The sequence below is a fragment of the Pseudophryne corroboree genome, chromosome 10, assembly GCF_028390025.1.
Source record: "Pseudophryne corroboree isolate aPseCor3 chromosome 10, aPseCor3.hap2, whole genome shotgun sequence".
Lineage (NCBI taxonomy): Eukaryota > Metazoa > Chordata > Amphibia > Anura > Myobatrachidae > Pseudophryne > Pseudophryne corroboree.
In genome coordinates, this window is record NC_086453.1 from 280,609,447 (window position 1) to 280,626,742 (window position 17,296).

Below are 17,296 nucleotides of genomic sequence, written 5' to 3' on the forward strand. Positions count from 1 at the left end.
CCACTTTCCACGTGAGATATTTTAGCTCCACGGTCTGAAGTGGCTCAAACCAATGTGATTTTAGGAAATCCAACACAACGTTGAGATCCCAAGGTGCCAATGGAGGCACAAAAGGGGGCTGAATATGCAGCACTCCCTTGACAAACGTCTGAACTTCAGGCAGTGAAGCCAGTTCTTTTTGAAAGAAAATAGACAGGGCCGAAATCTGGACTTTTATGGATCCCAATTTTAGGCCCAGAGTCAATCCTGACTGTAGGAAGTGCAGAAATCGACCCAGCTGAAATTCTTCTGTTGGGGCCTTCATAGCCTCACACCAAGCAACATATTTTTGCCATATGCGGTGATAATGTTTTGCTGTCACATCCTTCCTAGCTTTTATCAGCGTAGGAATGACTTCAACCGGAATGCCCTTTTCCATCAGGATCCGGCGTTCAACCGCCATGCCGTCAAACGCAGCCGCGGTAAGTCTTGGAACAGACAGGGCCCCTGCTGTAACAGGTCCTGTCTGAGAGGCAGAGGCCATGGGTCCTCTGAGATCATTTCTTGTAGTTCCGGGTACCAAGTTCTTCTTGGCCAATCCGGAACGATGAGTATAGTTCTTACTCCTTTCTTTCTTATTATACTCAGTACCATTGGTATGAGAGGAAGAGGAGGGAACACACAAACCGACTAGTACACCCACGGTGTCACTAGAGCGTCCACAGCTATCGACCTGGCGCAATATCTTTTTAGCTTTTTGTTGAGGCGGGACGCCATCATGTCCACCTGTGGCCTTTCCCAACGATTTACAATCAGCTGGAAGACTTCTGGATGAAGTCCCCACTCTCCCGGGTGGAGTTCGTGCCTGCTGAGGAAGTCTGCTTCCCAGTTGTCCACTCCCGGAATGAACACTGCTGACAGTGCTTGCACGTGATTCTCCACCCATCGGAGAATCCTTGTGGCTTCTGCCATCGCCCTCCTGCTTCTTGTGCCGCCCTGTCGGTTTACATGGGCGACCGCCGTGATGTTGTCTGACTGAATCAGCACCGGCTGGTTTTGAAGCAGGGGTTTTGCCTGACTTAGGGCATTGTAAATGGCCCTTAGTTCCAGAATATTTATGTGTAGGGAAGCCTCCTGACTCGACCATAGTCCCTGGAAGTTTCTTCCCTGAGTGACTGCCCCCCAACCTCGGAGGCTTGCATCCGTGGTCACCAGGACCCAGTCCTGTATGCTGAATCTGCGGCATTCGAGAAGGTGAGCACTCTGCAGCCACCACAGCAGAAACACCCTTGCCCTCGGGGACAGGGTGATCAGCCGATGCATCTGAAGATGCGATCCGGACCACTTGTCCAACAGATCCCACTGAAAGATCCTTGCATGGAACCTGCCGAATGGAATTGCCTCGTAAGAAGCTACCATCTTTCCCAGGACTCGCGTGCAGTGATGCACCGACACCTGTTGTGGTTTTAGGAGGTCTCTGACCAGAGATGACAACTCCTTGGCCTTCTCCTCCGGGAGAAACACCTTCTTCTGTTCTGTGTCCAGAATCATACCCAGGAACAGCAGACGCGTCGTAGGAACCAGCTGCGACTTTGGGATATTCAGAATCCAGCCGTGCTGTTGTAGCACTTCCTGAGATAGTGCTACTCCGACCAACAACTGCTCCCTGGACCTCGCCTTTATAAGGAGATCGTCCAAGTACGGGATAATTATAACTCCCTTCTTCCGAAGGAGTATCATCATTTCGGCCATTACTTTGGTAAATACCCTCGGTGCCGTGGACAGACCAAACGGCAACGTCTGGAATTGGTAATGGCAGTCCTGTACCACAAAACGGAGGTACAGCTGGTGAGGTGGGTAAATGGGGACATGTAGGTAAGCATCCTTGATGTCCAGTGATACCATGTAATCCCCCTCTTCCAGGCTTGCAATAACCGCCCTGAGCGATTCCATTTTGAACTTGAACTTCCTTATATAAGTGTTCAAGGATATCAAATTTAGAATGGGTCTCACCGAACCGTCTGGTTTCGGTACCAAAAACATTGTGGAATAGTAACCCCGTCCCTGTTGAAGGAGGGGAACTTTGATTATCACCTGCTGGAGGTACAGCTTGTGAATTGCCGCCAGTACTACCTCCCTGTCCTGGGGAGTAGCTGGCAAGGCTGATTTGAGGTAACGGCGAGGGGGAGACGTCTCGAACTCCAGCTTGTATCCCTGAGATACCACTTGTAGAACCCAGAGATCCACCTGTGAGCTAACCCACTGGTCGCTGAAGTTCCGGAGACGGGCGCCCCCCGCACCTGGCTCCACATGTGGAGCCCCAGCGTCATGCGGTGGACTTAGTGGAAGCAGGGGAGGATTTTTGTTCTTGGGAACTGGCTGTATGGTGCAGCTTTTTCCCTCTACCCCTGCCTCTGGGCAGAAAGGACGCGCCTCTAACCCGCTTGCCTTTCTAAGGCCGAAAGGACTGTACTTGATAATACGGTGCTTTCTTAGGTTGTGAGGGAACCTGAGGTAAAAAAGTCGACTTCCCAGCTGTTGCTGTGGATACGAGGTCCGAAAGACCGTCCCCAAACAATTCCTCACCCTTATAAGGCAAAATTTCCATGTGCCTTTTAGAATCAGCATCACCTGTCCACTGCCGAGTCCATAATACTCTCCTGGCAGAAATGGACATTGCATTAATTCTAGATGCCAGCAGGCAAATGTCCCTCTGTGCATCTCTCATATATAAGACTACGTCTTTAATATGCTCTATGGTTAGCAATAGTGTCCCTGTCAAGGGAATCAATGTTATCAGACAGGGAATCAGACCACGCTGCTGCAGCACTACACATCCATGCTGAAGCAATAGCAGGTCTCAGTATAGTACCTGAGTGTGTATACACAGACTTCAGGATAGCCTCCTGCTTTCTATCCGCAGGCTCCTTTAAGGCGGCCGTATCCTGAGAAGGCAGTGCCACCTTTTTTGATAAACGTGTGAGCGCCTTGTCCACCTTAGGGGATGTCTCCCAGCGTAACCTATCCATTGGCGGGAAAGGGTACGCCATTAGTAACCGCTTAGAAATTACTAGTTTCTTATCTGGGGAACCCCACGCTTCTTCACACAATTCATTTAATTCATCAGATGGGGGAAAAGTCACTGGCTGCTTTTTCTCCCCAAACATAATACCCTTTTTTGTGGTAACCGGGTTAATGTCAGAAATGTGCAACACATTTTTCATTGCCGTAATCATGCATCGGATGGCCCTAGTGGATTGTATATTTGTCTCATCCTCGTCGACACTGGAGTCAGACTCCGTGTCGACATCTGTGTCTGCCATCTGAGGTAGCGGGCGTTTTTGAGCCCCTGACGGCTTCTGAGATGCCTGGGCAGGCGCGGGCTGAGATGCCGGCTGTCCCAAAGCTGCGTCATCGAACCTTTTATGTAAGGAGTTGACACTGTCGGTTAATACCTTCCACATATCCATCCACTCAGGTGTCGGCCCCGCAGAGGGCGACATCACACTTATCGGCACCTGCTCCGCCTCCACGTAAGCGTCCTCATCAAACATGTCGACACAGCCGTACCAACACAGCGCACACACACACAGGGAATGCTCTGACTGAGGACAGGACCCCACAAAGTCCTTTGGGGAGACAGAGAGAGAGTATGCCAGCACACACCACAGCGCTATATAATCAGGGATTTACACTAACAAAAGCGATTTTTCCTATAGCTGCTTTTATATATATATATATATATATATATATATATATATATATATATATAGTTTTTGCGCCTAAATTTAGTGCCCCCCCTCTCTTTTTTACCCTTGATGTCTTGAAACTGCAGGGGAGAGCCTGGGGAGCTGTCTTCCGGCGGAGCTGTGAAGAGAAAATGGCGCCGGTGTGCTGAGGAAGATAGCCCCGCCCCCTTCTCGGCGGCCTTCTCCCGCTTTTTTATCTGAATAATGGCGGGGGATTATGCACATATACAGCTTAAAAGCTGTATTATGTGCCAATTTGCCATGTAAGGTACTCTAATTGCTGCCCAGGGCGCCCCCCCCAGCGCCCTGCACCCATCAGTGACCGGAGTGTGTGGTGTGCATAGGGAGCAATGGCGCACAGCTGCAGTGCTGTGCGCTACCTTAATGAAGACCGAAGTCTTCAGCCGCTGATTTCCTCCGGTTTCTTCCGTCTTCTGGCTCTGCAAGGGGGGACGGCGGCGCGGCTCCGGGAACGGACGATCGAGGTCGGGCCCTGTGTTCGATCCCTCTGGAGCTAATGGTGTCCAGTAGCCTAGAAGCACAAGCTAGCTGCAAGCAGGTAGGTTTGCTTCTCTCCCCTAAGTCCCACGTAGTAGTGAGTCTGTTGCCAGCAGATCTCACTGAAAATAAAAAACCTAACAAATACTTTTCTTTCTAGGAAGCTCAGGAGAGCCCCTAGAGTGCATCCAGCTCTGGCTGGGCACAGATTCTAACTGAGGTCTGGAGGAGGGGCATAGAGGGAGGAGCCAGTGCACACCAGATATAGTACCTAATCTTTTCTTTAGAGTGCCCAGTCTCCTGCGGAGCCCGTCTATTCCCCATGGTCCTTACGGAGTACCCAGCATCCACTAGGACGTCAGAGAAATATAATTGGTGGGGCAGTGGGTGCATTTGTGGGGCAGTGGACGGAGACGCTGAGCGGTCGGCGACTCCTGTCAGTGGCTCAGCTACAATGAAGCCGCTGGCGGGGACGGAGCCACTGGAGGGGAGACGCTGAGCTGTCAGCGGCTCCCATCAGCGGCTACGATAGAATCAAGTCACTGGCGGGGAGGTGAGCAATGTCACATTGTGAACATAGCTCATCGCGGCTCCGTACACACATGCCATGATGAGCGATGTCACAAGTGACATTGCTCACATTGAGCATGCTTCAGGGGCGACCGCCAACCTGCAATCAATGAGCGCGGGTGCACGCATCGTTGATTGCAGGACCATACACACTAGACTATGTAAACGATATATCGTTCACAATCGTCTGTATCGGCCATATTGATCAAAAAAAGAGTCTAGTGTGTATGCCCTGTAAGCTGGGTACAGGTTGAAAGACCGACAGATAAAATCTTTTACTTTCAGCTCCCTGCTCCTGACACAACGATCTAGAGTAGGGGTGGGCAAAATACGGCCCGCGGGCCGGATGCGGCCCGCAAACCGATCCTACCCGGCCCACTGCTTCCCCCCAGTGTGCAATGACAAGCGGCCCGACAGGCTGAGCTGCTTGTCATTGCTCTGCAGTACCTACAAGCCGCCGGTGCCTGTCTCCCCTGCTGCTGCTGCACGGCGCCTGCCACACTGTCTTCTTGCCTTGTAGCCTCCCCCTCCCGCCTCCAGTGACAACGGCAGTGTTCATGGTCAGCCAAAAGGGGGCGGAGCTATGCGAGGATGAGGGGCGGGGCTACACGGACCTCAGGGGGCGGAGCTACACGGGACAAGAGCAACTGCTACAGATCCATCCTTCCTGCCACAGCCAGCCAGCCAGATAAGTTAATGGAAAAAGTAAGAGAAAGTGTATTTGTGTGTGTGTGTGTGTATATATATGTGAGAGAGTGTGTGTGTATATGTTTGTGTGTGCAGGCAGTGGCGTCAGACTGTTTTTAGGTTAGGGGGGAGATCTTTAACGCTCGATGTACCACCCCTACCTCCCCCCCGTGTTCTGTCACTGACTTAACCCCACATGTTCTGTCACCGTGTCACCCCCGTGTTCTGTCACCGCGTCACATCCCCGAGTTCTGTCACCGTGTCACCCCCGTGTTCTGTCACCGCGTCACACCCCCGTGTTCTGTCACTGTGTCACCCCCCCCGTGTTCTGTCACCGTGTCACACCCCGCGTGTTCTGTCACCGTGTCACCCCCCGTGTTCTGTCACTGACTCAACCCCACATGTTCTGTCACCGTGTCACCTCCGTGTTCTGTCACTGTCACCCCCGTGTTCTGTCACTGTGTCACACCCCGCATGTTCTGTCACCGTGTCACCCTCAGTGTTCTGTCACTGACTTAACCCTACATGTTCTGTCACCGTGTCACCCCCGTGTTCTGTCACCGCGTCACACCCCCGTGTTCTGTCACCCCCTGTGTTCTGTCACTGACTCAACCCCACATGTTCTGTCACCGTGTCACCCCCGTGTTCTGTCACCATGTCACCCCCCCCGTGTTCTGTCACTGTGTCACCCCCGTGTTCTGTCACTGTGTCACCCCCGTGTTCTGTCACCGTGTCACCCCCGTGTTCTGTCACCGCGTCACACCCCCGTGTTCTGTCACTGTGTCACACCCCGCATGTTCTGTCACCGTGTCACACCCCGTGTTCTGTCACTGACTCAACCCCACATGTTCTGTCACCGTGTCACACCCCCCGTGTTCTGTCACCGTGTCACACCACGCGTGTTCTGTCACTGTGTCACACCCCGCGTTCTGTTACTGACTCAACCCCACATGTTCTGTCACCGTGTCACCCCGTGTTCTGTCACCATGTCACCCCCCCGTGTTCTGTCACTGTGTCACACCCCGCGTGTTCTGTCACTGTGTCACCCCCGCGTTCTGTCACTGACTCAACTCCACATGTTCTGTCACCGTGTCACCCCCCGTGTTCTGTCACCGCGTCACACCATTCGTGTTCTGTCACTGTGTCACACCTTTCCCCAGGGGCCATGAGACACTGGATAATTTGCTTGCTGTGCAATGATTATCCCAAATAAAATGTTAATGTGTAAAAGGGGGCTCTACCTTCTGTACTGTGTAAAAAGGGTACTCTATCTTCCTTACTGTGTAAAAGCGAGCTCTACCTGTCGTAATGTGTAAAAGGGGACTTTACCTGTTATAATGTGTGATAGGGGCTCTACCTGGCATAATGTGTAAAAGGGGACTTTACCTGGCGTAATGTGTGACAGGGGCTCTACCTGGCGTAATGTGTGTAAGTGGCGCTACTGTGTGGCATAATTTGAATAATGGAGACTATTGTGCAGCCTAATATGTTTCTATATTATATTTTGGCCACACCCCTTCCCTATGAAGCCACGTCCCTATATTTTTGGCACGTGGGGGAGTTGCTATTTTGTGTGCGGCCCTCGGATACTGACAGGAAAGTGTCAAGTGGCCCTTCAGCTGAAATGATTGCCCACCCCTGATCTAGAGTGTACACATGGAAAGATCTAGCCACATTTTTAAAGATCTTACCTAGATGGTTTTTGGCTCCAAATTTTAATATTTTCTTAGCGGCTAGATTACATCATCTAGCCAAAATCATTCATACACACTGTGTAGACAGTGAATGATCTAGCTGAAACTGACCTTGCTACACAGTCTATCAACGATTTTGTCAACCCGCAGGAGCGCATCTAGTGAACGATATAGCCTGTACACATGGAACGATATTATCATTCAATGACCTATCTAGCCAAAATAGTTGGCTAGATCGTCCCATGTGTACCCAGCTTATGCTGTACGCTAGGGAGTTGTATGTTCAGTAGGACTATTTGCAAAGCAGATTTTGTGTATTTTCCTCTTACACATTCTCAGGAAATGAGGAAACGCAGAGCAAGACTGGTCTCATAGGCTATTACAATGTATTTAATAAATTCACATTTAACAAATCTTTACCAAAAATAAAATAAAAAAATATTATATATATACACTGCTCAAAAAAATAAAGGGAACACTAAAATAACACATCCTAGATCTGAATGAATGAAATATTCTTATTAAATACTTTGTCAAAAAAATAAAGGTAACACTAAAATAACACATCCTAGATGTGAATGAAATATTCTTAATAAATACTTATACATATACATACACACACAACTCTTACACATGCAATGGCCTATTCATTATTCCTTCATTTAACATTTTCATCTGCTTTTGTAGAAAGTATCAGGGCCATTTATTACAAAGACAATGCAGAAGATACCACAGATACTGTATCTCCTGTTTACCATTTAGACAACACAAAAAAAACCCTTTCATAATTTGACAACAAGAACCTACAGCATGATGTCAGTTCCCAGACCCCAGCTCCTTTCTATGTGAAAGAGGTTACAGCTTGCAAAAAGGGATCATTTCGGATATCTCCACAGGACGTCGGCTATCATCGTACGCATGTGTGTACTCTTAGGTCCATACACACTTAACGATATAATGATCGACGTCGCTCATTTTCCCCCTCCTTGAGCGACGTCGCTCATTATATCGTTAAGTGTGTATGCCGCCAGCGACGACCGATGCGCGGCCCCGCGGGTCAGCAACGATCGTCGCTGTCGGTAGGGCATGCATGAAGGATGTGGACTGTCGTCCACGACCTTCATGCAGGGCTGGCGAGGGCGTGACGTCACTGAGCGATATGAGCGGTCATATCGCTCAGTGCGTACATCGACATCGTCTAATGTGTATGGGCCTTTACCACTGCCACTCCCCTGGCAGTAATGGGTAGACTAGACGAGTCAATTGGTTCATATCTGCCAAATTCTATGTTACTATGAGCAGACCCTTCAGAAACATAGTTATACAAGAACACCCCCCACCCCCACCAATGCTAACACAACACCCCCTTATGCTACATACCAGGCAAAGGTGCAACACATAATGCTGGTAGAGCCCCTGACACTATAAACAGCAGACAACCCCCAAACCCACTCTTTATGCTGCTACACAGCATGCACATACTGACACCACACCCCAATAAACCACCAACATACTCACTTACACTACACAACACACGCCCTCCCCCCTCACGACACACACAGAATACAACAGTGCTTTTCAAGCAACACAACTATATACAGTCCCCAACATGTACCGCACACAACCCCATCATCCTGCTACCCCAGAAGCTAGTCACACACCCCCACAATCCAACCACCACAACACACACACCACAACACACTAATACCATAACATACACCCTGAGACCAAATACAACACACTGTACCCTTAACTCCGCACAACAACAATACACCTCACATACCTGCCGCTTCCTACTTCTCTGCTCCTCTCTTCCGTATTTAGCCAGTGACTACAACACAAGGGTGCGACTTCCGGGGCGTGGCTCGGTGGAACGCACAGACCGGAAGACGAGGTCCCGGGGCTACAGTCAGCCACATTATTCTATTCAGGTAGCGTTTTACCGGCTGCGGACGCGGAGAGGGTGTATGTATTGTCATCGCCATAGTTTCCTGGCAATACGGTCGGATATGGGGAGTATGATGGGAAAGGTGGCTGTATGCCCGGGGGGTTTGGTATTGGCAGGGCGGGAAGGTGGCAGTGTCCCGGGTAGGTAATGTTTGTGCAGTGTGTGAGAGGTATAGTGCTGTAGGTTAGTATGATGTGTGCGGGCACAGCTGGCAGGACAGGTCTGGTAACTTTAATATCTCATACATTGAACATACTACGCAATTACGTAAGTAACACATGGGCTTATGTACTAAAGCTAGGTACACGCTATACAATTATTGGGCAGATTTACCAATAAGTGGAAGATCGACGAAAGTTATTGTATAGTGTGTACGAACGATCGGGAAAATCTTGCCCACACACACACACACACACACACACACACACACACACACACACGCGAACAATCGGTTTTCCGGTCTATCGTCCCAAACCAAAAATATCTGCCACAATCCACGAGGCTGAAGTCAGCTACTTATTCGGCCAGCTTCTTATTCATTTCTTATGGAGCTCGAATAGGAAGCTAACTTCAGCCTTGTCCACAATCTTCAGATATTGAGCAGTGGTGTGTGTGCGTTCTCAATAATCTGCCCATATTTCCTGTGTTTTCCTCTCACTACATCATCCTACTTATGGGCGGACATATGCAAATGCAGTGTGATGTGGCAGAAAATTGGTAACTGGAAAACAAAATCTTTCCTCTTACGTCCTAGAGGATGCTGGGGACTCCAAAAGGACCATGGGGTATAGACAGGATCCGCAGGAGCTTGGGCACACTGAAAAGACTTAATCTGGGTGTGAACTGGCTCCTCCCTCTATGCCCCTCCTCCAGACCTCAGTTAGACTTTGTGCCCAGGACTGACTGGACACTCACAGGGGAGCTCTCCTGAGTTTCTCTGGAAAAGACTTTTGGTTAGGTTTTTTATTTTCAGAGAGACCTGCTGGCTACAGGCTCCCTGCATCGTGGGACTGAGGGGAGAGAAGCAGACCTACTTCTTCTTAGTTAAGGGCTCTGCTTCTCGGCTACTGGACACCATTAGCTCCAGAGGGTTCGATCACTTGGTTTGCCTAGCTGCTTGTTCCCGGAGCCACGCCGTCGCCCCCTCACAGAAGACAGAAGTCAGGTGAGTATGAGAAGATCAGAAGGCTTCAGGACGGCAGAAGACTTCAGTGACTGAAGGTACAGCACAGCAGTAACGCTGTGCTCCATGCTCCCACACACTTCACCAACGCTAGTTACAGGGTGCAGGGCGCTGGGGGGGGGGGCGCCCTGGGCAGCATGTTACTGAAGTTGGACGACCGGCAGAAGGCTTTCGGTGCCTCGGCACCGTTTCTAAACCCCCGCCGGCATCTTTTACTTTTCAAATTTGGCGGGCCGAAGTGCGCCGGGAAGGGGGCGGAGCTTCGTCCCACAGCTCACAGGCGCCATTTCTCCTCCAACACGTGGCTGAAGGAGACGCTGCCGGGACCTCCACAATTCCTCTATCAAGAAACGGGGACATATTCAGAAGGGGGGGGCCGCAGTGTGGTGCTTATTGTCATTATAAAAGCAGCACCGGGTCCATATATCTTTTGTCAGGATATATGCGTGCTGGGGTGTGAGCTGGCATACTCCCTCTGTGTCCTCTATCTGGGCTTCATTGTGGGCCTGTCACCTAGCTGGGACGTTTGGTGTGTATCTGAGTGTCGGTACTACGTGTCGGCATGTCTGAGGCTGAATGTTATTCACCAGAGGAGGTTATTGGGGGAGCGGATGCGGGGCTAGCTTTGGGACTGTCGACGCAGCCGACACCTGATTTACTCGCATTGCTCAGTACGATAAATTCTAATGTAGCTTCTTTATCAAAGAGGTTAGATAAGTCTGAGTCACAGACACAACTGTGGAAAAAGTCCATGGAAGAGGCTTTGTCTCAGGTACAGACCCCATCGGGGTCGCAAAAGCGGCCATTTACTCAAGTGGTGGATACGGATAGCGACACGGACTCTGATTCCGAAGTCGATTTCACTGAGGCTGTTTTACATCCACGATTAGTTAAGAGTATTCAGTACATGATTGTGGCTATAAAAGATGTATTACACATTTCTGATGAACCTGCGGTACAGGAAACAAGGATTTGCTTGTTTAAGGGAAAAAAAACCTGAGGTGAAGTTTCCCCCCTCTCATGAAATGAATACTCTTTGTGAAAAGGCTTGGGAGTCGCCGGATAAGAGGTGGCAGATTCCCAAGAGGATTTACATGGCGTATCCTTTCCCCTCTGATGACAGGGAAAAATGGGAGGTGTCTCCAAATGTTGATAAAGCTCTATCTCGCTTGTCTAAGAAAGTGGCGCTTCCGTCTCCTGATACGGCAGCTCTCAAAGATCCGGCGGATCGCAAGCTGGAGACGTCTCTAAAGTCCATTTTCACTAATTCGGGTACATTGCTCAGACCTGCTGTGGCGTCGGTATGGGTGAGTAGTGCTATTGCTAAACGGGCTAAGAATTTAGCTAATGATATGGATACCCTTGATAAAGATAATGTTCTTTTGACTCTTGGTTATATCAAGGACGCTGCAGATTACCTGAAGGATGCAGCAAGGGATGTCTGTCTCGTGGGATCAAGAGCCAATGCCATGTCGATATCAGCCAGGAGGGCGTTGTGGATCCATCAATGGAATGCTGATGCCGACTCCAACAGGGCGATGGAAGCGTTACCCTTCAAAGGTACTGTCTTGTTTGGGGACGGCTTGGCTGACTTGGTCTCGACCGCGACTGCGGGTAAGTCCTCTTTTCTTCCTTATGTTCCCACACAACAGAAAAGGGCACCACATCAGCAGATGCAGTCCTTTCATCACAATAAATACAGGCGTGGAAAAGGTTCGTCCTTCCTCGCTTCAAAAGGTAGAGGAAGGGGAAGGAAACCACCTGCAGTGTCAGGCGCCCAGGACCAAAAGTCCTCCCCTGCTTCTACCAAGTCCACCGCATGACGCTGGGGCTTCCCTGGGGGAGTCCGGACCGGTGGGGGGCCGTCTACAAATATTCAGTCAGGTCTGGATTCAATCAGACCTGGATCCTTGGGTCCTAGAGATTGTGTCTCAGGGATACAAGCTGGAGTTTCGGGAGATAACCCATCACCGGTTCTTCATTTCGGCGTTACTAGTAGCTCTTCCGGACAGGGAGGTGGTGCTGGCAGCGATACAAAAATTGTGTCTGCAGAGGGTCATTGTTCCCGTTCCCTCATCCCAAACGGGGGGAGGGGTTCTACTCGAGCCTCTTCGTTGTGCCGAAACCGGACGGTTCGGTCAGACCAATTCTAAATCTAAAATCCCTCAATCCATACTTGAGAGTTTTCAAGTTCAAGATGGAATCTCTTCGAGCGGTAATTGCCAGCCTGGAAGGGGGGGATTTTATGGCGTCAGTCGACATAAAGGATGCCTACTTACATGTCCCGATATGTCCTTCACATCAGGCCTTCCTCAGGTTTGCGATACAGGATTCTCATTACCAATTTCAGACGTTGCCGTTTGGGCTTTCCACGGCTCCGAGGATTTTCACCAAAGTCATGGCGGAAATGATGGTTCTCCTTCGCAAACAAGGGGTTACAATTATCCCTTACTTGGACGATCTCTTGGTAAAGGCGAGGTCCAAGGAACGGTTACTGAGAAGTGTAAATTTGTCACTGTCGGTTCTGCGACAGCACGGTTGGGTACTCAATTTGCCAAAATCTCAGTTGATTCCGACCACTCGGCTGCCTTTTCTGGGCATGATTCTGGACACGGAGTTACAGAAAGTGTTTCTTCCAGAAGAAAAAGCTCTGGAACTGCAGACGATGGTCAGGGAACTTCTGAGGCCGACGAGTGTGTCGATCCATCACTGTACTCGGGTTCTGAGGAAAATGGTTGTGGCGTACGAAGCCATTCCATTTGGCAGGTTTCATGCCCGGGTGTTTCAGTGGGACTTGCTGAGCAAATGGTCCGGGTCTCACCTGCACATGCACCGGAAGATAAGTCTATCTCCCAGAGCCAGAATTTCTCTCCTGTGGTGGCTACAAAGTCCTCACCTCCTAGGGGGAGGCCGGTTCGGTATCCAGGATTGGGTGCTTCTGACAACAGATGCAAGTCTCCGGGGCTGGGGCGCAGTCACCCAAGGAAGGGAAATGGTCGCTCCAGGAAGCTTGTCTCCACATAAATGTTCTCGAGTTAAGAACCATTTACAACGGCCTGCTGCAAGCAAGAAGCCTTCTTCAGGGTCGACCTGTCCTGGTACAGTCAGACAACATCACAGCGGTGGAACATATAAACCGTCAAGGTGGAACAAGGAGCAGAGCGGCAATGGCGGAGGCCACAAGAATCCTTCGCTGGGTGGAATAACACGTGAGCGCCCTGTCAGCAGTCTTCCTACCGGGAGTGGACAACTGGGAAGCAGATTTCCTCAGCAGACACGATCTCCATCCGGGAGAGTGGGCTCTTCACCAAGAGGTATTTGCAGAGGTGACAAAACGTTGGGGAATTCCGTTGATAGACATGATGGCGTCGCGTCTCAACAAGAAGCTCCCGAGGTATTGTTCCAGGTCAAGGGACCCCCAAGCCAGTGCAGTGGACGCCCTGGTGTCTCCGTGGGTGTTCCAGTCGGTGTATGTGTTCCCTCCACTTCCTCTCATTCCAAAGGTACTGAGGATCATTCGACGAGCAAGGGTTCAGGCGATTCTCGTCGTCCCAGATTGGCCAAGAAGGGCCTGGTACCCGGATCTTCAGGAATTACTGGTGGAAGATCCTTGGCCGCTTCCTCTAAGAGAGGACCTGTTGTTGCAGGGTCCATGCGTGTTTCCAGACTTACCGCGGCTGCATTTGACGGCATGGACGTTGAGCGCCAGATCTTAGCTCGTAAGGGTATCCCCAGGGAGGTCATTCCAATTCTCATTAAGGCTAGGAAGGAGGTTACGGCGAAACATTATCACCGTATTTGGAGGAAGTATGTTTCCTGGTGTGAGTCTAAAATGGCTCCTGCGGAAGATTTTCACTTGGGGCGCTTTCTCCACTTTTTACAGGCGGGAGTAGATGCAGGCCTGAAATTAGGTTCCATCAAAGTGCAGATTTCGGCTTTGTCTATTTTCTTTCAAAAAGAATTAGCTGTCCTCCCAGAGGTTCAGACTTTTGTGAAAGGAGTAATGCATATCAATCCTCCGTTTGTGCCTCCTGTAGCTCCTTGGGAGCTGGATGTGGTCTTACGGTTTCTCATGTCTTCCTGGTTTGAACCTTTGCGTAAGGTTGAATTGAAATTTCTCACTTGGAAGGTAGTTATGCTGTTGGCGCTGGCGTCTGCCAGGCGGGTGTCAGAGTTGGCGGCCTTGTCTCATAAGAGCCCGTACTCGATTTTTCATTCGGATAGGGTGGAATTGAGGACTCGTCAACAATTTCTGCCGAATGTGGTTTCTTCATTTCACATTAACCAACCTATTGTGGTCCCGGTGGCTACGGAGGCTGTGGCGATTCCAAAATCTCTGGATGTTGTAAGAGTGTTGAAGATCTACATCACTAGGACAGCTGTTGCCAGAAAAACTGAGGCGCTTTTTGTCTTGTATGCGTCCAACAAAATTGGTCATCCTGCTACAAAACAGACTATTGCACGCTGGATTTGTAGTACGATTCAGCAGGCTCATTCTTCGGCCGGACTACTGGTGCCAAAGTCAGTAAAAGCCCATTCTACCAGAAAAGTGGGCTCATCTTGGGCGGCTGCCCGAGGCGTCTCGGCGTTACAGCTTTGCCGAGCAGCTACTTTTTCGGGTTCAAACACTCTTGCTAAGTTCTATAAGTTTTCATACCTTGGCTGATGAGGACCTTGCGTTTGCTCAGTCGGTGCTGCAGAGTCGTCCGCACTCTCCCGCCCCTTCTGGAGCTTTGGTATAAACCCCATGGTCCTTTTGGAGTCCCCAGCATCCTCTAGGACGTAAGAGAAAATAGGATTTTGGTACTCGCCGATTAATCCTTTTCTCCTAGTCCGTAGAGGATGCTGGGCGCCCATCCCAGTGCGCACTGTTACTTGCAGTTTTTTCTTGCTAGTTTAACTAGTTTATACACTGGTTGTGTATTTTTTGTTTCAGCTTGATGCTTTTGTTAATTCATACTGTTATCTGGTTTAAGGTTACTCTGGTTGTACGGTATGTTTGTGGTGTGGGCTGGTATGTTGGTAGCCCTTAGTTTAAACAAAAATCTTTCCTCGAAATGTCTGTCTCTCCTGGGCACAGTTTCTATAACTGAGGTCTGGAGGAGGGGCATAGAGGGAGGAGCCAGTTCACACCCAGATTAAGTCTTTTCAGTGTGCCCAAGCTCCTGCGGATCCCGACTATACCCCATGGTCCTTTTGGAGTCCCCAGCATCCTCTACGGATTAGGAGAAAAGGATTTATCGGTGAGTACCAAAATCCTATTTTAAGTGTGTAGCTCAGATAGTGATGCCTACAATTACCTGAAAAATCGTCCGATTGTCGGGCAGACCCCAAAAAATCTGCCAGTGTGTAGCTTTGGAGAGTGATAAAATGGAGAAAGAGATAAAGTACCATCCAATCGGGTGTAGTATGGTTTTCCGGCGGTCGGGTTCCCAGCTTACCGGCACCCGGATCCTGACCGCCGGCATGCCGACACCGGGGCAAGCGCAAATGAGCCCCTTTAACTGGTTATTCCTTAACAAAAAAACATCAGGAGAATTATTTTATGCAGAAAGATGACCTAAATACAGTCAATTAAAAAAGAGGCCAGAAAGGATGTGGAGTAGTAATATCTGTTATGCACCAGTTGTCATATATTTAATCACCACAGGATAATAAATGAACATATTAGATTCTGGAATTATAAGTCCCGAATAATAGAAAATGCCAGTAACTGATATATCGCTGATGCTTAACAGCAAATTGTATCCAATGTCCACTGGAAGCACATTGGCCAAAAAATCTCAGGCACAGTCTACAGCACCTGCGTGAATGACTCCTATACATAATAGAATATATGTATAATATATATATATATATATATATATATATATATATATATGCAAAAGCCCTCACTTAATCACTGATTCATCACTAAGAGTCTATTCATAAAGAAAGCGAAGACAGAATTGTTACTTATCACTATACATCGCATCGATTCGATGTCCTGTATAGCTGGGATAAGTAGCAATTCACGTATACTCACCTCTCCAGCGAAGCACTGTGGTGTCCAGGTCTCCAGCGACGCGGTCTCCTCCAGTAGTCCCCTTTTGTGATGTCTGGAGTCAGCCATCGGGTCCCTCTGCACATGTGCCGCCTGTTGATCTCCCGGCAGGTCACAATTGCTGTTGGAAGGTCAGGGGGGGCAGAGCGAGGGCCGGGTGCGGACAGAGAGCAGGGAAGCATTGAGCTTCACTGCAGTTACTGCACCGCAGTTCAGGTTACGCCATCCTGAGATGGCGAACCTGAACTCCATGGAGAAGCAGAAAGCACCTTCATGAATTGCACTCACCATACAAAAGTATGGTGATGCGATTCAGGCACAGAGCGGGGGTTCCGCTGGAGAAGCCAAGGACTTCTTCATGGTAACCTGCTCTGTGAATTGCGGTAAGGAGAAAATCCCTGTTTAGCGCAGAACAGGGCATTTCTCTGCTTTATGAATAGACCCCTAATTTCTCTATCGTCCTAGTGGATGCTGGGGTTCCTGAAAGGACCATGGGGGAATAGCGGCTCCGCAGGAGACAGGGCACAAAAAGTAAAGCTTTAGGATCAGGTGGTGTGCACTGGCTCCTCCCCCTATGACCCTCCTCCAAGCCTCAGTTAGATTTTTGTGCCCGGCCGAGAAGGGTGCAATCTAGGTGGCTCTCCTAAAGAGCTGCTTAGAAAAGTTTAGCTTGGGTTTTTTATTTTACAGTGAGTCCTGCTGGCAACAGGATCACTGCAACGAGGGACTTAGGGGAGAAGAAGTGAACTCACCTGCGTGCAGGATGGATTGGCTTCTTGGCTACTGGACATTAGCTCCAGAGGGACGATCACAGGTACAGCCTGGATGGTCACCGGAGCCTCGCCGCCGGCCCCCTTGCAGATGCTGAAACGAGAAGAGGTCCAGAATCGGCGGCAGAAGACTCCTCAGTCTTCTTAAGGTAGCGCACAGCACTGCAGCTGTGCG

At 49.7% G+C, this 17,296-nt stretch overlaps 2 protein-coding genes across 5 annotated transcripts in view; one reads left to right on the forward strand and one right to left on the reverse strand.

Moving 5' to 3' along the window:
- PCSK7 (proprotein convertase subtilisin/kexin type 7) overlaps window positions 1-9,039 on the reverse strand; it is a 113,750-nt gene extending 104,711 nt beyond the window's left edge. For both annotated transcript variants that reach the window (XM_063943308.1, XM_063943307.1), the window contains exon 1: window positions 8,961-9,039. The gene's annotated coding sequence lies outside the window, so the exon portion shown is untranslated. The remainder of the gene's footprint in view (window positions 1-8,960) is intronic.
- The window catches only part of RNF214 (ring finger protein 214), a 167,106-nt gene that overhangs the window by 90,605 nt on the left and 59,205 nt on the right, over window positions 1-17,296 (forward strand). Inside the window, exon 1 of one of the 3 annotated variants that reach the window (XM_063943311.1) lies at window positions 9,032-9,142. The exons of 1 other annotated variant lie outside the window; for it this stretch is intronic. Coding sequence is in view for 1 of the 2 variants with exons in the window: in XM_063943310.1 (XP_063799380.1) it covers window positions 9,315-9,392 (78 nt within the window). In the remaining variant the exon portion in view is untranslated. Of the gene's footprint in view, window positions 1-9,031; window positions 9,143-9,313; window positions 9,393-17,296 lie in introns of those variants that run through there. One more of the 3 variants, XM_063943310.1, reaches the window with a different exon arrangement.